Source organism: Zalophus californianus, chromosome 5 (genome assembly GCF_009762305.2).
Source record: "Zalophus californianus isolate mZalCal1 chromosome 5, mZalCal1.pri.v2, whole genome shotgun sequence".
NCBI classification, from domain to species: domain Eukaryota; kingdom Metazoa; phylum Chordata; class Mammalia; order Carnivora; family Otariidae; genus Zalophus; species Zalophus californianus.
The window spans coordinates 32,061,166-32,085,482 of NC_045599.1; the positions used below are offsets into that span (position 1 = coordinate 32,061,166).

The following is a 24,317-nucleotide window of genomic DNA, read 5'->3' on the forward strand; positions in this document are numbered from 1 at the left end:
TTGTATGCTTAACTATTCCAGGGGTGGTTTTTTTGTTTGTTTCTTTTTTGTTTTGTTTGTTTTTAGCTTAAAGCTAACTGTGGCAGAAACTGATAGTGGTCCCTCATGATCTGTTCTCCCATTCTTACACAGCAGCAACGTTTTTCTAGGGAGATAAAGCATAAAGACTACATTTTTGCCAATGGAGTATAAGCAGAAGCACCACTTGACAGCATTTAGGATCCCCCCCCGCAAAAAAAACCTTTTAAGTGTCACTTGCCTCCTCTTCTAGTTACTTCCTTCACTCTGCTCTCTGGAATGTATATCTGGCCATCTTGGATGATGAGAAAGGGTAACTCCTGAAGGATGGCAAGAATCCTGTGTCTACCTAGAGAAAGGGCCACCACACCAGCCCTAGGCTGCTGACCTGAAGATGGAAAAACTCAAGAATCCTGTGTCTACCTAGAGAAAGGCCACCACACAGCCCTAGGCTGCTGACCTGAAGATGACGTTTAGACAAGAGATGAATAAATGTCTACCTTATCTATGCCATTTTCTGTCACTTGCAGCCAATTCATAAGGTCTAGTCCAAAACCAGACACAACCTTGTGTAATTCCTCCCCTTAAGCGAGATGTATGACTTCCTTCTAAACAATACAGCAAAGGTGACAGGACATATGTGATTATGTGTATGTGACCAACTATGTAACACTCAAATGCCTACTTTGCGGAGAACCCTCCCCTTTGCTGGCCTTGGAGAAGCAAGCTGCTATTTTGTAAGCTGTTTATGGAGATGGCCACGTGCCAAAGAACTGAGGGCAGGCTCTAGCCAGCAAGAAACTAATCTGACAACAACCTGAACAAAACCTGAATTCTGTCAACAGCCACGTTAGTTTACACATGAGTTTTCCCTACTCAACGCTCAGGACTGGACCCCAGCTACTGAGCAATGCATAGGACCACTAAGTCATGGCTGGACTTCTGATACATGGAAAATTATATAATAGTGCATTGCTTTAAACAGCTGAATGTGTGGTAATTTGTTATGCAGCAATAAATAATTAATACAACGACCAAGAAAATTCATTACAGATTTGTAAGGATGATTCACCACTAAGTAATATATAAATACAGTTCACAGAAAGAGAAGTTACAGTAGAGGTTTATCACATGGTCAACTAATAGATGGCAAAATGCATACAATTCACCATAAATTGTTCTTAGACCCACCTTGGTGGAAAATCAAATTGCTGTATACATACTTAACATTAATGTAACGTACTTAACATAGACATATTTAACATGTACAAATAGATAAACACAAATAGATAAAACACATACACATACACACCAAATGCCAACATCATGCATAATCATAAAATACCAAAAAGATTACTGTCAAAAGCAGACACAGAATAAACTGAAAAGCTGTTGAAAACCGTAAGATGGTTTAACTAAGGTACATCATGGTATTTTTAAAAAAATGAATACCCATCTCTCATTTCCAATAATGGGGAGTTAGATTATTCAGACCAACCCACTCTTTGGAAACAAAAATGTAGCCTTCATATGGTTTTACAATCTGGGTTCACCTCCTTTGGGCAGACTGGAAAGCCTCAAGTTGTAAACCTGACTTGAGATGGTTCCAGACAGTTAATCATCTCCAGGCACCTGGCAGAAGAAAACCCAAAGCCTCTCTGGAAAAATACACCCTCTGTAGGCCCCAAATTTTAAAAATCAATGAGTAGTACAGTCAAAAATAACCAAGCACATAAGAAAACAAGGCATAATCGATGCAAACTAGCAGAAAGAGACCTGGAATTACATTTACAATGATTAAGTAAATAAAAGACATCTTTTAAAATATCTGCATTGCAGAGTCAACTAAAAAAGGGGGGGATATATCAGACTTGGAAAGATGCAAATAAAACTTCTCAAAATAACTGCAAATCCATAATTGAGCATTTAAAGGACAGATTCGATTCAATAGCAGATTAGACACAGCACAAGGGAAAATGAGTAAACTGGAAGATAAGTTACACAAAATGATCTAGACCTTCAGCAGAGATGTGACATGGACACGGGAAATAAGGAAAATAGGTAAAGAAACACAAAAACCTGATCAAGAAGGTCTAACATATATTTAATTGGAATCTCAAAAACATAACAAAGAAAAAGAGGCAGAGAATATCTGAAGGGATAATGGCTGAAAATGTTACTGAACAGATGAAAGGCACAAATCCAGATTGAATAAATCCAACAAACTCCAAGCAAGAAATTAAACACACACAAGCCCCTTAAACACATCATCATGAAAAAGTACAGAAAATCAGAGAAAATCTTAAAAGTAGACAGGGGTAAAAAAAGACTTTTCAAAAAGTGACTGATAGCTAACTTCGCCACGTCAACAACAGGACGCAGAATGAAATGGTGTATTTAATTTGCTAAAGGAAAACAGTTATCACCATAGATGACAGAAAGAGGAAGGAAAGGGGGAGAAAAGAAAGGCAGGGAGGCTATCTCTATACAGGCACACGTGGAATATTTAAAAAACTGATCATTATACTGGGGTGCCTGGGTGGCTCAGTCGGTTAAGTGTCCAACTTTTGATTTCGGCTCAGGTCATGATCTCAGGGTCATGAGATTGAGCCCCATGTCGGGCTCCTTTCTGAACAGAAAGTCTGCTTGGGGATTCTCTCTCTCCCTCTGCCCCTCCCCCCAAATAAATAAAATAAACTGATCATATACTAAACAAAGATAAGTCTCAACTATTTCCAAATGACTAAAATAATACAAGTGTTTCTCTGACTACAAGCTACATGTCAATAACAAAAACATAACTAGAAACTTCTCATTATATTTGGAAATAAGAAAACACAAATATAATGAATTGAAAAAATAACTGAAATTTAAAAAAATACTGTGAATGAACAACGCTTTAAAATACTACTTACCAAACTTTTGATGCACTCTGGTAACCATCAGTTTGTTCTCTGTACTTAAGAGTCTGTTTCCTGGTTTGTCTCTTTTTTCCCCTTTGCTCATTTGCTTTTTTCTTAAATTCCACATATGAGAGAAATCATATGGTATTTGTCTTTCTCTGACGGACTTATTTCACTTAGCATTATACTCTCTAGCTCCATCCATGTTGCTACAAATGGCAAGATTTCATTCTTTTTTAGGGGTAATATTCCACTGTACATATATACCACACTCTCTTCATCCATTCATCAGTTGATGGACTCGAGGCTGCTTCCATAATTTGCCTACTGTAAATAATGCTGCTATAAATATAGGGGAGAGTGTATCCCTTTGAATTAGTGTTTTTGTATTCTTTAGGTAAATAACCAGTCTCGCGATTGCTGAACTGCAGGGTAACTTTTTTGAGGAAACTCCATACTGTTTTCCACAGTGGCTGTACCAGTTTGCATTCCCACCAACAGTGCACAAGCCTTCCTTTTTCTCCACATCCTCACCAACACCTGTTGTTTCTTGTGTTGTTGATTTTAGCCATCCTGACTAGTGTGTGGTATACCTCATTGTAGTTTTGATTTGCATTTCTCTGATTGTAAGTGATGAACATCTTTACATGTGTCAGCTGCCCATCTGTAGGTCTTCTTTGGAAATTGTCTATTCATGTCTTCTGCCCATTTATTAACTGGATTATTTGGTTTTGAGTGTTAGTTTGCTAAGTTCTTTATAGATTTCGGATACTAACCTTTATTGGATATGCCACTTGCAGATATCTTCTCACATTCAGTAGGATATCATTTAGTTTTGTTGATAATTTCCTTTGCTATTGCAGAAGCTTGTTATTTTGATGTAGTCACAATAGTTTTTTGTTTCCCCTGTCTCAGGAGACATATCTAGAAAAAAGTTGGCTATGGCTGATGTCAAAAGGTTACTGGCTGTGTTCTCTTCTAGGATTTTGATGGTTTCCTGTCTCACATTTAGATCTTTCATCCATTTTGAATTTATTTTTGTATATGGTGTAATAAAGTGATCCAGTTTCTTTCTTTTGCATGTTGCTCTGCAGATTTGAAGAGACTATCCTTTTCCCATTTGGATATCCTTTCTCTGCTTTCTTAAAGATTATTTGACCATATAGTTTTGGCTTTTCTTTCTGGGTTTTCTATTTTGTTCCAGTGATCTATATGTCTATCTTTGTGCCAGCTCAATACTGTTTTGAGCACTGCAGCTTTGTAGTCTAAGTTAAAATCTGGGATTGTGATGCCTCCAATTTTGTGTTTCTTTTTCAAGATTACTTTGGCTATTTGGTCTTTTACGGTTCTATACAAATACTAGGACTGATTGTTCTAATTCTGTGAAAACGCTGTTGGTATTTTGACAGGGATTGCCCTAAATGTGTAGATTTCTTTGGGTAGTATAGATATTTTCACACTTAATTTTACAATCCACGAGCATGTAATGCTTTTCTGTTTCTTTATATCTTCATTTTCTTTCATCAGTGTTTTATAGTTTTCAGAATACTGGTCTTTCACCTCTTTGGTTAGGTTTATTCCTAGCAATCTTATTCTTGGGGGTATGATTGTAAATAGGATTGTTTTCTTAATTTTTTCCCACCGCTTTGTTACTGGTGTGTAGAAATGCAAGATTTCTGTACGTTGATTTTGTTTCCTACGACTACCGAATTCATTTATCAGTTCTAGCAGGGTTTTTTTTGAGGTTGGAATAAATGGATTCTTTTATAGTACAGTTTTGTAAATGTACTTCCCTTATGATTTTCTTAATAACACTTTCTTATATAATATATATTCACATATAACATATATATAAAATACATATAGCATATGAAATATGTGTTAGTCAACTGTTTATCAGTAAGGCTTGCAGTCAACAGTGAAATTAGTTAAGTATTAGCAGTTAAGCTTTCGGAGGACAGAAGTTAAATGTAGATTTTCGAACGCATGGTGGGTTAGAACCTCTAACCACCGAGCTATCAAGGGTCAACTGTAAGGCCCTTCAAATTCCAACTTTATGGATGTAATAAACACATTAAACACTACTGAGGGGAAAAAATCAGTAATTTGAAAATAAAGTAGAAGAAATCATCCACAAATATTCAGAAGAGAGAAAGAGATGAAAATACGAAATAGTAGGACACCTGGGTGGCTCAGTTGGTTAAGCAACTGCCTTCAGCTCAGGTCATGATCCTGGAGTCCCGGGATCGAGTTCCCGCATCGGGCTCCCTGCTCGGCGAGGGAGTCTGCTTCTCCCTCTAACCCTCCCCCCTCTCATGTACTCTCTCTCTCTCTCTCATTCTCACTCTCTCAAAATAAATAAATAAATCTTTTTAAAAAATACAAAATAGTAGTTAAAAGATGTTAAAAACACATGGTCTAATAGAATTTTAATAAAAGTTTAGGGAGAAGAGAAGAGAGAATATGGGGGAGAGCCAATGAACCAGGTATGGTAAGAACCAGGAAATTTTCATAATTGAAGTCTAAAAATTGAACTAGCACACTAAAAGCCAAACAGGATAAATTAAAATAAATCATACTTGGACATATAATGGTAAATCTTGCTGATAATCAAATACAACTGAAAAATCTTAAAAAAATCTGGGGAAAACTGCCTACAGAAGAAAATACTATTAGACTCATAAAAGATATTTTCATCGATATAACAGATACCAGAAGGATAACTAGATATACTGTCATTCTATAAGAAAGGCACATGACGACAGTATCAGGGAAAATTAAGAAAGTTTACCAGCCCAGAGAATTGATTAAAGAGCTGAACCCCAGGGCGCCTGGGTGGCTCAGTCAGTTAAGCATCTGCCTTCAGCTCAGGTCATGATCCCAGGGTCTTGGGATCAAGCCCCACGTCAGGCTCCCTGCTCAGTGGAAAGCCTGCTTCTGCCTGCCACTCTGCCTGCTTGTGCTCTGTCAAATAAATAAAATCTTAAAAAAAAAAAAAAAAGACTTGACCCCAGGAGGAAAATGTGGGCAAAGAAATCAGTAGACATATAGGTATATAGGAACAAGCATGAACTGTAAATATTAGCAAAGACTATGATAATAATGACTAATTTATGAGGTTGGTTTAAAAACAAGCTGGAAACAAAATATTAGCCAACAAAATCATGGAAAATGAAGACTAGAGAAACTGGACTTAAAGCACTCTTAGAACGCTCATATTACTTGAGAGGAGGTGGAAAACTTCCCACCTTAGCAGCCCAATCAAGCATGTTAAAAATTTCAAGGTAATTACTGAAACAGATGACAGAAGTTAATCCAAATATGTTAAGAAATCACAGTAGAAGGGAGTGGATTAAATTCACCCAATAAGAAACAAAGATAATTAATTGGATTAATAAAACAATATCAAGCTATATGCTGTGTGAAGAAAAGACATACTCAAAATAGGATGGGAGAAAGATCAAAAGACAAGGAATTAAAAAAAAGATATACCAAAAAACTGGTAACAGAAAGAAAGCTGATAGATTTATTAATATCAGGCAAAATACACTTCAAGGCAAAAATGACTTCTTGGAGGTCAAGATGATCATAACTTGAGGATGTAAGGCACAATTAACCAGGAGGTTATAAGAATTCTCAACCTGTATTAATTTAACAACCTTAACTCAAAATAAAGCAAAAATTGATTAATTACAGGAAGACACAGAAATACATAATCACAAAGATTTTATTACTAATATCTCAGAAAAGAAGCAAGGCTGGCCACAAATTAATAAGAAAATGGAAGGCATGAACACCTTATAAAAATTGAATTCACATGCATACCCAAATATACAAAGCAGTATCTTATCTATATTTATCCATGTATCCAGCAAATAAAAAATACTTTCTTCAGAAACACTTACAGGGCACTTACCAAACTGAACCATGTGACAAGCAAAAAAGGAATTCCCAGCAAATACTAAAGAATCGTCATCATACGGCCCATATTCTTTGCCTACAAAGCAAAATGCATAGGTACATACCTACATGCATACATACAGGACAGGAGACACTGTATTTGGGAAGTTCAAACCACATTTCTTTCTTTAAGATTTTATTTATTTATTTTGACAGAGAGAGAGAAACAGCAAGAGAGGGAACACAAGCAGGAGGAGTGGGTGAGGGAGAAGCAGGCTTCCCACAGAGCAGGGAGCCCGACGTGGGACTTGATCCCAGGACCCTGGGATCATGACCTGAGCTGAAGGCAGATGCTTAATGACTGAGCCACCCAGGTGCCCCTCAAACCACATTTCTAAATAAGTCATGGATCAAAAAAAAAACAATTATGATATAAATTATGGAATATTTAACTAAAATGTTATCACAGAAAACTAAACCCTTACATTTATTTTCAAGAACAAAAACAACTTGAAAAGTTAAAAAAAAAAAGAATGAACCCAAAGAGAATATATAAATGAAAATAAAGTTAATGACAGAAATAAATTAAATCCAGAACAAAGTGGGAAAAAGATAAATTAAACCAAAAGATTAATAGAAGATAAACTTGCCAGACTGGCCAAGTAAAAGCACAGATAAATAATATTAAGAATGAAAAGGGGGACATAAATATACATGCAGTACAGAAGAAAATTTAAAAATCCAAGATAATGCTTCACACAACTCTATGTGAATAAATTTGAAAAATTAAATGAAAAAATACTTAAAGATGAAAGATTACCAAAATTGACTCAAGTAGAGATATAAAATCTAAAGACACTTAAATATTAATAAAACTGAATACGAGATTTTAATCTACCCACCAAAAAAGTGCCAAGTGCAGATGGTTTTACAGTTGAGCTTCATCTAGCCTTTAAGGAACTGATAATCCCATTTTATATAAGATGTTCCAGACATTATAAAGAGAAGGGAAAGCACTCCAAATCCTTTTATGACACCCTATAACCTTTATACAAAACCATACAAGAATAGTATGACAAAAAAAATCAAATGGCCAATATCACTTAAAATCAGACTAAAAAATTCTAAAAATTAACTAAATCCAACAAAATATCACAGCCAAGTAGAACATTAGAAAATCTCCTAATGCAATTCATATCAGCAAATTAACAAGAGCAAAATCATATAATCACCTCTATAGATACAAAAAATTATCAATAAAATCTAATACCAATTCATGATTTTTAAAATTTTTATATATATTTTTATTATTATGTTATGTAATCACCATACATTACATCATTAGTTTTTGATGTAGTGTTCCCCAATTCATGATTTAAAAAAAAAAACAAACTCAGTGGGGTGCCTGGGTGGCTCCGTCATTAAGCATCTGCCTTAGGCTCAGGTCATGATCCCAGGGTCCTGGATTGAGCCCCGCATCAGGCTCCCTGCTCAGCGGGAAGTCTGCTTCTTCCTCTCCCACCCACTCCCCCCCCCCCCCCCCGCTTGTGTTCCCTCTCTCGCTGTATGTCTCTCTCTGTCAAATAAATAAATAAAATCTTAAAAAAAAATACAAAAATAAATTTTAAAAAACTCAGCAAACTAAGAAGAGAATTTTATTTAAAGATTTATTTATTTGGAGAGAGACAGAGAGCGAGGTGGGGAGGGGCAGAGGGAGAGGGAGAGACAAACTTTAGCAGACTCTGTATTCAGCGCAGAGCCTGACAAAGGGCTGGATCTCACAACCCTGAGATCATGACCTGAGCAAAAACTGAGTCGGATGCTTAACCAACTGAGCTACCCAGGGGCCCCAGAAGAGAATTTTTAGTCTATTAAAAACCTATAGTAATATTTATTGGTAAAATATGAGAATCATTCCCTTTGAAGACAGAAATAGGACAGGAATACCTATTATTAGTATTTCAATGAACATTATACTAAAGGTGCTAAACAATGCAATAAGGACAAATGAGGGATAAAGAAGGGAAAGAAAGAAAATTACTTTTAGATGTTATCATCTACTAAGTACATCCAAGAAAAAGCACCAAGTATTAAAAGTAATAAGACTTCAGTAAGTTCATTAAACAGAAAATCATACACCAGCAACAACAAATTAGAAGATGAAAACTTGGAAATGACCCTATTTGTAGTAATAACAAATGTTGTAAGGTACTTGAGAATAACAAAAGAGATTCAAAAACTACACAGGGAAAAATTATGAAGCTTGGTTAAAAGACTTTAAAACATCTAAGTGGAGAGATATGACATTCATAGATGGGAAGACAATTTTTAAAGTATATTAATTCTCACAAGTGAATCTGTAAATGTACTACAAACCTGACGGAAATATATAGAGTTTTTGTTGACCTGGACAAAGTGTGCCTAAAATCCACATGGAAGAGTAAAGGGCCAAAAATACCAAGGCAATTTTAAAGAATTGGAAAAAGGATTTGTTTTACCTGATACAGAGGCATATAAAGCTATTGTAATTGAAATATGAGATTGGTTCAAGGATAGAAAAAGAGACCAATGGAACAGAACACAAACTCAGACAAATAAGGGAACTTGATACATGGTAGAAAAACCTTTATAATTCCCTGGGGAGAAGAAAGACTACTCGCTATATGGTGCCGTAACAACTAGTTGGCCACATGGTAAAAACTAAAATTAAATCTATATATCACAGGGTCAAAAAAAGTAAATTTTAGAATAAAAACTAAGTGTCAATAATTTATACTCTGAGATTGTAATACAATAAAGAATATCTTTATAGCCTCAAACCAAGGAAGAGTTTCTTAAAACATAAACAGAACCAACTGTATACAAAAAGTGATAATTCTTTGACTTTACAAAAATATTTTAAAACATCCATACCAAAAGGCAATATTGAGCAATGTTAAACAACCAGCCACATACTAGAAAATATTTGTTACGCATATGACGGACAAAAGTTTGTATCCAGACTAATTTTAATGAAAATATACATATTTAAGTGTTTGGATCATACGAAAATATTTTAAAATACCCACTAAGCAATAAACAAAAGATTCAATGGAAAAGTGGGCAAAGGAAGAAGTAATTTAAAAATGTGGCAGTCCTGAGAGGACACAAACATACAAAAAAAATGTACTCAACCAAAAAAAGGGAGGGAGGGTAGAAGAAGATATTTCTAAGCAGTATGTACAGTATGATTCCAATTATGGGAGGAAAAAGTACTCAACCTCTAGAGTAGTCAGGGAAGAATGCATTAAGAACAAAATACCATTTCATACTCACTAGATTGCCCAAAAGTAATATAAATGTATACATACACTTACTATGAAGACAGATATATGATAAAGCATGACAAATAGATAGGATACATATAAAACTCAGCACAATAGTCACCTCTGGGGAAGAAGAAAGGGAAATACAATTAGAATTATGAAAGGGTTTTCTACAGTATTTAACATTTTATTCTTTAAAAAATCTGAGGCTTTTTAAACCACCTTTTCGTTTATTAAATTTGAGTTGAAGAGGTTCTGAACTCCTTTTATGTCTGAAATAGCTCATATTTTTTAAATAATATGAAGAAAAAAACACTTATATACTCTTGGTTAGAAAAGGCTTTAGTAAGTATGTCATTAAAAACAGAAACCATGAAATAGATTAACAATTTTGTCTAAGTAGACATTTTTAACTTCTATATAGTAAGGCTAAAAGAAAAATGACAAACTTGGAAAAAGTATTTTTAACACAAAAAGGCTAATATCTAAAATGTAAAGACCTCTATTGTTTGAACGATATGCTGCTGTATGAATTGTTCTACAAACGCATCCAATCAACTTACAGCCCCTTTGAAGGAACAGTTTCTGAGGTCCCTGTTTGAAGTCAGCTCTGATCCCAGGAAAGCTACTTCCCAAATGTTTTTACTCCCTCCTGAAAACTAGCCAGCCCTCAGGTTAGGCTGTAGCTTTGCTAATTCCATCAATCTCCTCCTAGTTGCCTTTCACTACAACCTTCAATGTTCATGAGATTGTCCTTCTGTCTGAACTTCTGCACACTCTTGCAAATGAAGTCAGTTCCACTGGGAAGGGATTGGGAGCTCTCTCTTTTATGGCCTTGCTTCTCCCCAGGCAAAATCTCTGAGCCAGGGCTCTGGAGCTGGACGTGGTGACAATGACAAGCTTCGAGTGACACCTCCACTCTAGGAATTGAGTGCTTAGTGAGTTGGGGGATGGCAGGCTGAGGTCCCCCCAGCTTACTTCTCCCAGCATGGTATCACCACCTCATGAGCCACGGTGAGGGTGATAACAGTCCTAGTGTTCTCCGTGCTCCACAAGCACGTTAGAGCCTCCATTCCACAAGCAGGGGATGGGTGGGGAAAATGGACTCTGCCACAACTTAGCTTCAGCAACAGGAAGCTCAGGGCAGAATGGGAAATGCTAAAGTTCTGCTCCTTCCAGGAAGAAAGGCCAACTGGGAAATGGAGGTAGAGGGAGTCCTGGGTTCTAAACTGCAGCGGTTTGGAGTAGACAAGTGGGGACAAAGAGAAATGCCTTGGTTCAAATAATACAAACTTTCATCTTTCTTAGTGAATTTACATAGATTTTCTTGAGTAGAAGTTTCTTTTTTTGCTGTCTGCCCTTAGGACCATTTCCAGAGACTTAAAAACAAATTTTTTTTAAAGTAATTTTCACCCGTTTCACTGGGGAGTGGGTTAGCAAACCTCATACCGTCATGGTAGAAATCAATCTCTTCTATGTAATTTATATGTTTTCAGCAAGCAAGTATATTTCCTAAAAACCAGCAACTCTTAAAAAAACAGAAACAGGAAAAAAATGAAAAAAAGAAACAGGCCTGATAAGAAATAAGTAGGAATGAAATAATTTTTTTAAAGATTTTATTTATTTATTTGACACAGAGAGAGAGAGAGAGCACAAGCAGGGGGGAGCAGCAGGGGGAGAGGGAGAAGCAGGCTCCCCGCTGAGCAGGGAGCCCGATGTGGGGCTCCACCCCAGGACCCCAGGATCATGACCTGAGCCGAAGGCAGACACTTAACCGACTGAGCCACCCAGGCACCCCGGAAATGAAATAATTTTTAAATCCCATTCTGGCTGCCTCTCTACCAGACTGTAGTTCCACTCTCCTCAAAAAGCTGAATTATCCTCTTTCCAATAACCTCAGCCCATCAACAGGCACTTAAGGAGAAATGTGGCAGACCATAAGAACCCTTAACTTTGGGGAGCCTGGTGGATTCTTCTTTAAATCCAATGTTAATGGAATGCATATGGAACCAAGAAAGGAATGTCATAGGCAATGGAATCATGGTGGCAACCACTGTGTACCGCTGATGAAAAGAACATCAGAGCCTAACTTTCAGGCCTTGCAACTAGGCTAAGAATATTACAAGCAAAATTGTCTCCTTTCTGCCAAGAGCCACGCCTAGTACTTTGCAGCAAATCTGTCTTTTCTCCAATTGCTTTCATAACCCCACCTTTCCACAGTTTCACTATGTTGCTAGAAAACACTGTTTTCTTAATCATCCTGCTTGAGATCCAGTAGGCTCCTTGAATTAGAATTCGTGTCTTTTGGCAATTTTGGAAAAGTATCAACCAAACCTCTTTTAATATAGCCTCTCTCCTGTTCTCTTTATCCTTCTGGAACTCATGTTAAACTTTTTGTTCTACTCTTATTTCTTAACCTCTTTTCCCTTTTTCCATTTCTGTCTCTCCATGCTGCACTTGGGGTGATTTCTTCAATTTTGTATTCCAGTTTGCTTAATTATTCCTCAGCTGTGTCTGACCAGTTGTTTGCCTTAGCAATACTGAATTTTTAATTGCAATTATTATATTTCCACTTCTAGAAGGCCCATTTGGATCTTTTCCAAATCTTCTTGGACATTGTCATTTTTGATAGTGTACTATTCTTTACTCATACTTTTTTTAAGATTTCATTTGACAGAGAGAGAGAGAGAGAGAGAGAGAGAGCACAAGCAGGGGGAGCAACAGAGGGAGAGGGAGAAGCAGACCCCTGCTGAGCAGGGAACCTGACACAGGGCTCGATCCCAGGACCCTGGGATCATGACCGGAGCTGAAGGCAGACACTTAACCAAATGAACCATCCAGGCGCTCCTCTTTACTCATACTTCTGATAAAATCTTTTATCTCTTTGAACATATTACAAGAACTATTTTATATTCTGTACCCTCAGAATTTTATTATCTATAGTTTCTCTGGTCTGATTATGTTGCTTCTGTTGTCTTTCACAGATGATGTCTTATTTTTTGGACTGCTTTGTGATATTTTGATTATGAACTCATCATCATTGGAGTTCTTTTCTTTGTGGAGATGCTTTTAGGCCTGGATTTAAGATGTGTTCCTCCAAAGAGGATTTATATATGGCTCTACTAGTAACCTGTAAATTCTAACAACTTGGAACATCCTTTAAAAACTTTTTCTTACGTATATTTTCAAATACACTCAAGTAGAGAGAGAATAGTATAATAATCTTCCCTAGACCCATAACTCAAGCTTTTAAAACTATGAAGTCATGGGGGTGCTTTGGTGGCTCAGTCAGTTAAGCGTCTGCCTTTGGCTCAGGTCATGATCCCAGGTCCTGGGATCGAGCTCCCCTTCTCCCTCTCCCTCTGCCTGCTGTTCCCTCTGCTTGTGCTCTCTATCAAATAAATAAATGTTTTTTTTAAAAAAGGTTCTAAATGGTGATATTTTAATTGCATCATTCTTCCTTTTTTAGCTAGAATTTCTCTATAAAGACCAACTTCCCCTCATCAACTATTTGAGTATGTTAAGGTTCAGTTCATATGGAAAGGTAGGATAAATGCTTTACTGTTTCTATTTATTTGGTACTTTTCATTATGAATTGGTTTCCCTACCTGGTACTCTCCAAAGACTAATGAGATGGGTTTAACTCTTTTTTTTTAAGTATCATGATGAACTTGGAGATTTAAATATATTTAATTTGCTTCAATTCATTGCAGTTATTATCTTTCTTGACTTAAAGTATCCCATCTATAGCCAATGGAAACTATTTCACAATGACTCCTGAGTCTTTCACACAAGATCCTACCAGTCTACCAGAGCTTCCTTGCTTTCTATTATGACAAGATATTCACTATCATTTTGTACACGTCTTACTACAGACTTGAGATCAGCAATTTCTCCAAGAAATCATAGTTGCTTTTAGTGGCAAATGCAATTTTAGACAGAAATGGTATTTAGAAAATATAATCTAGAGTAAGAGTTGCTCATTGTTATTGGGTTTATTTTTTTATCTAGATCCTTTCAGTGGACAGAGCCCCCCATACCCCAAATACACTTTTTAAGGAAAGAATTTATCATGAGTTCTTACTAGTACTTCCAATTCAAAGTCAGGAGTAAGGGGGATTTTACACAATCTCCAATTTTACATTAGTATTTCCCTTCTGTCGTGTTGAAAATCTTGCTTCTCAGAGAAACCAGCATAATTATTCATCTGCTTTATCCCACAATTCAGTCTCAGAATAACAACACCAACACTTCCATCACCAGTAAGATGTCTGAAGTTTTGCAGGCTTTTTTTGTCTTTAGGATATATCCAAATAGAGATGTACAAATTATTGGGTTGTAAAATCCTACAAAATACCTATGTGATTATGCCGCCAATTCTGTGGATATATCCATCCGTTTCATTTAGCTCTTGATTTTTACATTTTGAGTTTTTAGACTATATAAAATATATACATAAAGTCCCTCTCCCTATAACTTTCTATTCATTTTTAAAAATATAAAGCATAGCATATACACATGATTAATTGCAGTTATTCACACTTGACCTTTTTCTCATTTAATATAACCTAGAATATGTCACAGTAGAAATAGTCTGTATTATATAGAAATATTCTTCAATCTTTTTTCTATGACCATGTAGTACTCCATGAAATAAGTTATACAATTCACTTGTCAGTTTCCTACGAAGGAACATTCTCATCTTTTGCTATTATAAACAGTGCTATAATGAATAACCTTCAACACACATATCTTTTCATATTTTTACCTATGTATTTTAGAGGTAGAATTCTGGGAGTAGAAGTATCATTTCAAGGGGAGAAAAATATATACAATTTTGCTAGGTACTGTCCAATTTCCTTCGATAACGACTGTACCATTTTGGTGGAACTCCACCAGCAATGCTTGAGAGCCTGTTTCCCGACAACTTCACAAAAAAAGTATGCTATCAACTTTTGGATTTCTGCCAGTCTGATAGGTGACAAATAGTACCTCGGTGTAGTTTTTTTTTTTTTTTTCTTCTTATGAGTGAGCATTTTTTTCAAATGGTTAAACCATTTACACTTTTTTTATTCTGTGAACAGTATGTGTCTAGCACATGTTCTATAGGTTATATATAGGTTCTATAGGTTCTATGGGTTATATAGGTGTGTTTATTCTCTATTTTTAGGTGCTCTTTATAAATATTATGAGTATTAATGCTGTATCTATAAGTTGCAAACATTTTTTCCAGTTCATTATTTATTGAGACCATTTTAGACTAAATTCACAGCTTGACTATTTTCAAGCCATAAAAGGAATATGATTTCCAGCCTCAATGCACTCCAGGGCTAGCTTGGGTGAAGAATTTTCTGGGGAATTTTTTTCCCTTCTATTCAAAGCCAAATTGCCTTAATATCTCCTTTTGAGTAGAAGATTTTCATTTTTCTGATTCTCCTTTTCATGGGCTGCATGCTTTGTCTCCTGTTCCCCAGCTTAAGGAGCCATGAAACCAAAAGCTCTTGGCCACTAGGGAATGGCAGTGTCCCCAGGACAGTTCTAAGTTTCACTTTTCTGTAACTCTTGGGATTTGTGCTTTCCATTATATTTATCTTCAGGACTTCTCTCACTTTCTTGCAGGGCCACCACATAGACTATGATGTTATTAATTTCCCCCTTTAGTTAGGCAAAACAGTGGCCCTATAGTTTGTTAGGTGAATTGAGCATTTAAGGAAAGGTTTAAATATTTAATCCAGCATCTTCCAGTATTCTGAACCAAGAATGTTCCTTGGGAAAGGTAAACCACCACTAGCTAGATACAGAAGTTCCCCAGTTCTGCTTTGTTACTTATTATTTAAGTTTTAATTACAAATATAATATGGATTCATTGGAAGAAAAATGAAACAAAACAGAAGAGAAAAGAAAAAGCTTCCCTGCTGTTAGCGGCTTCATTCCTCCCACCGATTTTTGGTGGTTTCAGTTTTTATGTTAGGCCATTTAGTTTGTACCCTGAAACGTTCTAAAACATACCCTCTGTAAAGTTCTGTGGGTACCACAGAATTGGGAACCAGTTTCCAATCTCAAGAAGCTTTCAATTTATTAGGGAAAAGCAAAGAACTGGCATACACAGAGAATAATTAGATGTATTTAAGAATCAGTTTAGGAGTCCAGACAACAAACACTAATAACGTTGAAAAGATAGAACTTTGTGGGCTGGAGTTATGCAAGGAACAAATTAAGGAGGAGGTACTCAATAAATGAAAAACTTTGAAGGCAGCCACACAGAGGATGTGGAGGAGTCAGGGGCACATCACAGAGATAGATTCAAAAGAAATACTGAAGGGACAGGTTCATTAAGCAAAGTGGTGCCTCCCTCACCAGAATGTAGTCTTGGTTTCTGCAGTTGTCTGGGTGGCTGGTCAAGCTTACGGCTCATTTTCCATTTGTCATTAATTGCCATTTGAAAAAATGTATGAGACTTTGAATGCAGCTTTAAGAGCTACAGCTATCCAACTTCCCCGGGCCAATTTTGGCTAATATGCTAATCAATTTATCAGATATAAAATGGTTTGAACACCTTGCCTGCCACAGCAGGAGTGTGAACAACTAGCTCCTAGAGTCAAGAGGTCAGAACTAGTCCTAGGGGCTCAGATCTGGATTTCTATCAAATGCTGGCATCTCCAACGCCTGACCTCATCCTAATCTCTAACCTTCAATTTTCTGGGCCTTCAGCCAGGGGTGGGGGGCTCACACTTATTTCCACAACTTTAGTAGATTTTAAAGGGTCAAGGAATGGTATCTGAATCATCCACCATTACATCATTAATCATTAACAGCACTCACCACTCCGCCCCCATAACTATCTGGAAAAACACTTCATTTCCTAGGTATGAGCTTATTCTTTTATTTCTTCATTCATTATTTCCTAGCTTTCAATGCAAGGTTCTGTACTATATACTAGGGAGACAACAAGATGAAGACAGAAAACAAATCCTATCTTTCTCATACAGTCTAAGGTTATCAACAATTAACAGGTAGGGGCGCCTGGGGGGCTCAGTCAGTTAAGCATCTGATGATTGATTTCAGCTCAGGTCATGATCTCACAGTTTTGAGATCAAGCCCTGCATCAGGCTCTGTGCTGAGCGTGGAGCCTGCTTGAGATTCTCTCTCTCCCTCTCCCCAACCTCCCAGAAAAATAAATAAACAAGTAAGTAAAAATAAACAGGTAATCAAACAAAGATGTAACTGCAAATTGAGATGAATGCTGTGAAGAAACAAAGAAAATGTAAGAGGAATTTAAGATATGACACAGTTCAGAAATTTTATTAATATGAATATGTTCAATTACAACTAACAGAACAAAGACTACCAGTGATTTCTAAAAAACAAAGATGTTTATCTCTCACAACAAAAGTCTGGCAGTAGCTGGTTCCTAAATCAGAATAGTGGTTAAACGGTATCATAAAGGACCTAGCCTCCTTCTGTCTTTTCCCCTCTATTGTTTATTTCCTCAGCATGTTGGCTCTTTGTCTTGTGCTTCTTACCTCACTGGTCTAAGCCAGCTGCTATGACTGCAAGACAACTGCAATCAAGGCATGAAGGGGTGGGCAGGATCTCCTTACTATCTTTCTTTTTGTAAGAAAGCAAAAAAAGCTTTCCAGAAACCTTCTCAGGAAACATCTCTTTAGTCAGAACTGGGTCACATGCCCATCGCTAAATCAATCTACATCCACAAAGAATGAGATTATTGTTCTTGGTTCAGATTATTCGTTTCCTAGCACTGGGAGAGTGAACCCCCTCCCTGAACATGTTGCTATTCTTATAATATCAAGGTTCCTTAAAACAGATTTTTAAAAAGGCAAATAGTTTTTAGTAGACACAATAGTGAAAATAAAAATCCAAAAGATTCATTCACCAACTAAATAACTAAAATGGGATAAAGACGACTCAAATATCCCTCAAAAGTTTCAAGCCTGGGTAACTACGACAATCATACTGCCAAGAATAGATAAGAGAATGTGGGAGGAAAAACCTAGTTTGTGAGAGAGACAAAAATTAATTCCACTTTCTTCTCCTTGAGTTTGAGGTACAATCAGACAGTCTGGTAGAAATGGAGGACACAACTCGAGAGGAAAAGCTGGACTTCAACATAGAGATTGGAGTCACCCACAATGAGGCAGGATTTGAAACCACAGGAGCAGACAGAACCACTGGGAGAGAAAAGGCAAAATGCCAGAAAAAATCTTGGTGAACAGCTATAATTAGGAGACAGTAAGATGATGATGCTGCCGTAAAAGGCAAGGAAGAAGGAATAATTAATTCCAGAGATACAAGAACCAAGGGACCACAATCACATGGCAGCCAAGGAGTAAAGTTTCTTCTTTTTTTTTTTTTTTAAAGATTTTAAGTGTTCTCTACACCCACTGTGGGGCTCAAACCTATAACCCAAGAGTCATATGCTGCCCTGACTGAGCCAGCCAGGCACCCCAAGAAGTAAAGTTTTCAAAGGAAAGTATTGGTCAACATTGTTGACTGCTACAGAGAAGTTAATGATTCCAAAACTCTTGAAAAATTTAAGGAACAGTAGGAACATAATGGTCATGTGCACTTACTTGGATCCCTTTTTGTCTACTCTTTGGAGGACTTTGGAAGGGAAGGAAAATATAGGTTGTCATGTTAGAGGCGATGGTAAGGTAGTGGTGGGAAGGGGTCAGTGGGTAACTGAGAACACTGTGGGCAAAGAGGAAGGAGCCTAGAGAGAGGGAAGGGGAAAACAGGAAGATGTGCAGAGGCTGAAGGTCACAATAAGGCTAAAAACCAGATTCAACAAGAGAGATGAAAATGTGAATACGGAGGTGGTCAGCAAACATGAGATGTTGACAAAAATGGGTAATGAATTTCAAAATATCTAGCGGATAACAGAAGTAAAGATAAAAGTCAATACAGGTGAGAATGTTAATGCCCAGCAAACTCCCAAAAGCCATCAAGAAGGAGGAGAGCACTAAAATTCACTAAGGACGGCAGGGAAAAAATCTGGAAATTAGAGGCCAACAGAAGGAGATGGAAGTCGGCAATAGGACACTGGCCCAATGGTTAAAAATGAATTGGTAAGGGGCACATGGATGGCTCAGTCAGTTAAGCAACTAACTTCGGCTCAGGTCATGATCCCGGGGTCCAGGGATCAAGTCCCACATCGGGCTCCCTGCTCAATGGGAAGCCTGCTTCTCCTTCTCCCTCTCCCTGCTGCTCCCCCCGCTTGTGCTGTCAAATAAATAAAATCTTTTTAAAAAATGAACTGGTAAAACCTTAGTCGGATGAGTATAACCAAGGAAACCAGAGAGCCAACAAAGCATGGGATAAGGGGGTGCAGGGTCGGGAGTGGGGGAGACATTCATTTTATAAAGAGATGTAACTAACACAAAATCTGCTAAGGAGGTTCCAAGGCAGATACCAAGAGGAGAGGCTAGAACAGAATCCTATTTCAGGGATCCATCATAACAGAACATAACTGCAGTATGACTGATGGCACATGTACATCCTTTTTTGTACCAGGCACAGGTTCGTGACTCTTGCAAACTGTGGACATTCAAACAAAAGTACTGCATTCAGTGAGAACCTACAATCCCATTTTATTGCATAATAATGCCTACATAGGCAGATCAGAATGTGAGTTACTAAAGATGGATATAAAACATGAAAAATGATGAAGACAGGGGCATCAGAACAGCAAAAGCCAGGGTTCCCTGGGGCAAGCACACCAGTTTCTTGATAATTTAACTCCTGACAGTTAAATGGTAAAGGCTACATATAGGGAGATAAGAGATAAACAAAAGTAGGCAGCGAGTAGTTTGGCAGAGAAGCCAAAGTACTTCTTACTTTGAGAAATAAAACCAAAACCAGATTACAGAAGGCTGCATGGGCTCTGAAATTCACAAGGCCTTTGTGAGACTTCTCACATAGAGAAGCACAATGACTTGTCCGGGACTCCAAAACTCCTGGTAGGTCAGACTGTAGACAGATACACACAGGTGCCCTCATGAGATGGTATCAGGTCAGGGAAAGGCCAGTGAAAATAAGTGACTTGAAGAATAAGAAAGGAGGTGGAATGAGAGAGAGAGAAGGCAAGAGGGGGGACATGGAGGATGGGGGGAAGGGGCAGTGAGATGGGAAAGCAGGGAAGAAAGGAAAGAAACCATGAAAAGATGAAGCTGCCAAAGCCATCAGACCCTTATCTATCTCCACATATCTTCTTATGCAAGAGCGTGACCTGCCTTATACAAAGGCAACAAACAGCAGAAAATGAGTGTCGGTGACCCCTAAATTAGTGTGAATAATATTTAAATAAGAGAACAGACTATTTCAGGAACCATGTAACATTCAGTGGTCACGTCAATTACATTTATGTCAACTCCTTCTTCTTGATCTTGGAATAATTGCTTCACGTTTAACACCAGGCAAGATATCTCTTTATCCACAGAATTGTGTCTGGAGGCTTTATTAAGCAATTAACCCAAGTAGGCAAATAAACACCCTCATGAAGCATCAAGATTAGCACAGAGAGATATATGCAGTAGAACATAAGCAGAAAAGAAAATGAGGAAGATAAAGCTTTGTACTGTGAAAACATAAGAAATAAAAATTGCCTTATACTGAAAACTTATAGTAAAAAGGACACATGATGAGCATGATGATGTTATACCACTTATCTCTGACAGGTGCTTTATATCTTCCATGGGACCTGTATATTATGTTACCTCATATTCATTCAACCTTATGAAATGCAGAAAATGGCTATCATTGCTTTTAGTTAACAGGCGAAAAGGTGAGGCTTAGAAAGGTAAAATCACTTGTCCATGGGTAAACCATCAGTAAATAACAGACACTAGACTTGAACCTGGATTTTCTGACTCTTGGTGCAGTGGTCTGCCTCGTCCTCCCACATACTCAAACACCTGGACTGAATGAGCAGTATTCCTACCCATTAGCAGAAAACTGGAAGGAATGATATCTAAATAACACCCAAAACGCTGGGGACTCCATGATTCCACCATGCTCACTTCCCTTGAATGCCCTCTCGACAAAGAGCAACTTCATCCAATCACACACACATTGTGTGTGTGTGTGTGTGTGTGTGTGTGTGTGTGTAGGGAGCTGCAAAACCAACATAGAAAGAGTTACCTTGCACCAAGTTCCTCTTTGCATAAAACACTGACATTTTCATGATGTTTAAGGAGCCTGCTTTTGGCTTCCAAAAGCTCTGGCGCCATACCATGCCATCACTGTAACTGCCCTCCAGTGGGCCATCAAAAGCCCAGCTAGAACATTTTGAATATAGCAGTTTGCCTGCCACCAAAACACTAAGTTGCGATATTTTATATTTATCTCTATTTAAATTTTAGTGATGCTACATAAATGTTAACATGGTCTTATGCTAAAACAACCATGTATAAGTCTTAATAACACCACATAGGGGCACACCCCTGGCTGAGTTATGGCCTGCTAAGCAGGCCTAATGCATGCTTCTCAAGTTAGTCTCCTTTAAATAAGATGTGACACAAGATGTTACACAGTTTCCCCCAAGAAATGTGTTTCCAGAAGCAATGGCAAGGGACATGTAGTATAATTTGCTCATATTGAAAGTGTAAAGAAGGTACTTGGGATTATAGGAAAGAATTCCAAAAAGAGTCTGGGGAGAGGTTAATAATGTTTGATTTAGTTATTTCATGGCTTGAGAAACAAAAAGTGAGCTTCCATAAGTTCTCAAGCCTCTGAAGCTGTAAGGATAAGACCCTGGACTTCTCTCTAGGGCTGAAATCACAGCGACCTATGACAAACTCACAGATTCTCCACCCTTCCAGTAGAGGCACACACAAACATCTCCTTGGGCTTCCTGAGAGACTGTCTGGGCCTGGTAGGTGAGACCAAGGGAGGCAGAGTGCCCTGGAAGCCAAAGCCTACACTGTCAAAAATACAACCACAGGAGAACCAGGGCTTGAAGGTCTAAGCAGGTCCTGCAGGGTGCTCAGCTTCCCTCAGGAAACAATTCTTCCAGCCTTACCAGCTCTGCCCCTCAATTTACTAAGAAAAGACCCAGCAGCCTTTCACAGTGAGGAGACATCAGTCTGAGATTCTGATTAATAACAATAAGCAAGGATGAAAGGCAAAGGAAATCTTTACAAAACAAAGCCTACAATGGCAGAAATGTTTACAATAGCCTTTCTCCTGCAACATCTTAATCCCTGCACCCTAGCAGAGCAACCCCTAATAGCTACTACCCATGCCTTTGCACCAAGAATCAGAATACTGGTTCCTATTTTAGAAGCACAAATAGTCCTAAGAACAGATTTTCAAAAATGGGGACGCCTGGGTGGCTCAGATGGTTAAGCATCTGCCTTCAGCTCAGGTCATGATCCCAGGGTCCTGGGATCGAGTCCCGCATCAGGCTCCCTGCTCCTTGGGAGCCTGCTTCTCCCTCTGCCTCTCTCTCTCTGTCTCTCATGAATAAATAAATAAAAATCTTTAAAAAAAAAATGGAAGGAACTGTGGCTCCAATGGACCAACTGCAGCTTGAAGACATCTTGACTTTTTAAGTATTATGATGTGGTGCCCACACATCATTCTGCATCCACTCCTAAGAGATGCTGTGTCCCCATTCCTCTTGCCTTATCATTCTTCTAGCATAAGCCAGACTAACTGAAATTTAAACAACTCCCAACCCAAAGAGTACAATAACCTGAATGCATGTTGACTGGTACCAGACAATAAGGAGAAGGCATATTCCCCCCAAAAGGCCCTCCTCAGTCAGGTTCAACATTTATTCATCACCAGATGTATCTTCATTGCAAAAGGATCAACTCTTAGAGTTCATTCCCTTCCACTCAACCAGCCATGGGTGGTCTAACTTTTTATTAGCTTTGAATGCAACAGAGAATGTGACCTAAAATACATTATTATATGTCTGTAAGATGAGAGGGAACAGAGAGTCACACATGATAACAACACGGTGAAAATTCTTATCTACTTGGAGTAAGGGCAGAATCAAATTCTTACCCTAGTTTCATTAGGATTACAATGAAATGTGTATAGAGATGTGCAAGAGTTCAAGTGTAACCTTCTTCCAGGCCAATCAGGACAAAAGTAAAGCTAGACTTCACCTGAAAGGCACTAACAATCCTGGCCAATGGGATGTCCATCCACGCTGCTCACCTGGAAAAGGCAGCCCCCAGCACAAACGCAGCATACTCCTTCACCAGGGGCTCTGTGCTGTTCAGCCCATTGATCACCACTTGGAGGCCGCCAAAGGAAAGCAGGTCCTGTGCATTATCCATCTGCAACAAAGGTACAGCCATCAAGGAAAGAAGAGCCTTCTTATTGCCTTTCTTTTGGTTAGTATTCAAAAAAACCTAAAAAGTCAAGTAAAAAGCAATGGTGGCCATTGTGACCAACTAGAAAAGATCCGTAATAACAAATTAAATTCTTAAATTTGAGATTTCTGAATTCATCTAACATGATTTATGAGCACCTGTGTGCGAAATGGCTGAAATGGCACCTAGCTATTGCTTATGCCAAATATGTCCTGGAAAATTCTATAACCATAACGAATCACAAAGCTTGCTCCTAATGTACAAGCTGTTAACACAAAGATCTGGCATCATCAGGACTACTAAATGGTGCCATGCTTCCTGTTCATGTCCAGTCCCAGTACAAGTAATGGAAGCAGCAGACACTTAAAAGAAAAGAAGTCCTCTCTCTTTCTCACTTCATACAGTCTAAGGCTGACTGATTCTGAGGACATGTGTGATCACTTCTGCACAGAAGGAGAGGAAGGGAGCAAGATGGCGGAGGAGTAGGAGACCTGGATTTCATCTGGTCTCAGGAATTCAGCTGGAAAGGGATCAAACCATTTGGAACACCTACGAACTCAACAGGAGATTGAAGAAAAGAACAGCAACAACTCTCTGAACAGGAAAGCGACCACTTACTGGAAGGTAGGACGTGCGGAGAAGTGAATCCAAGGCGATATTCAGGATAGACGGCGGGGGACAGGGCCTCGGCCACTTCTGGCAAGTGATAGAGCCGCGGAGCACAAAATCAGAACTTTTAGAAGTTGCCTCCGCTGAGGGATGTCGCTCCAGTGGCTAAGCGGGAGGGTGGAACCCTCGTGGGACAGTGTGGTCTCAGGACCCTCGGGGTCACAGAAAGACCGGGGGTG

At 38.2% G+C, this 24,317-nt stretch overlaps 1 protein-coding gene across 6 annotated transcripts in view; it reads right to left on the minus strand.

The window, feature by feature from the left end:
* Positions 1-24,317, minus strand: part of SIL1 (SIL1 nucleotide exchange factor) — a 212,035-nt gene that overhangs the window by 42,137 nt on the left and 145,581 nt on the right. For all 6 annotated transcript variants that reach the window (XM_027606952.1, XM_027606956.1, XM_027606951.1 and 3 more), the window contains one exon: positions 23,312-23,433. In XM_027606952.1, the coding sequence (XP_027462753.1) occupies positions 23,312-23,433 (122 nt within the window). The remainder of the gene's footprint in view (positions 1-23,311; positions 23,434-24,317) is intronic.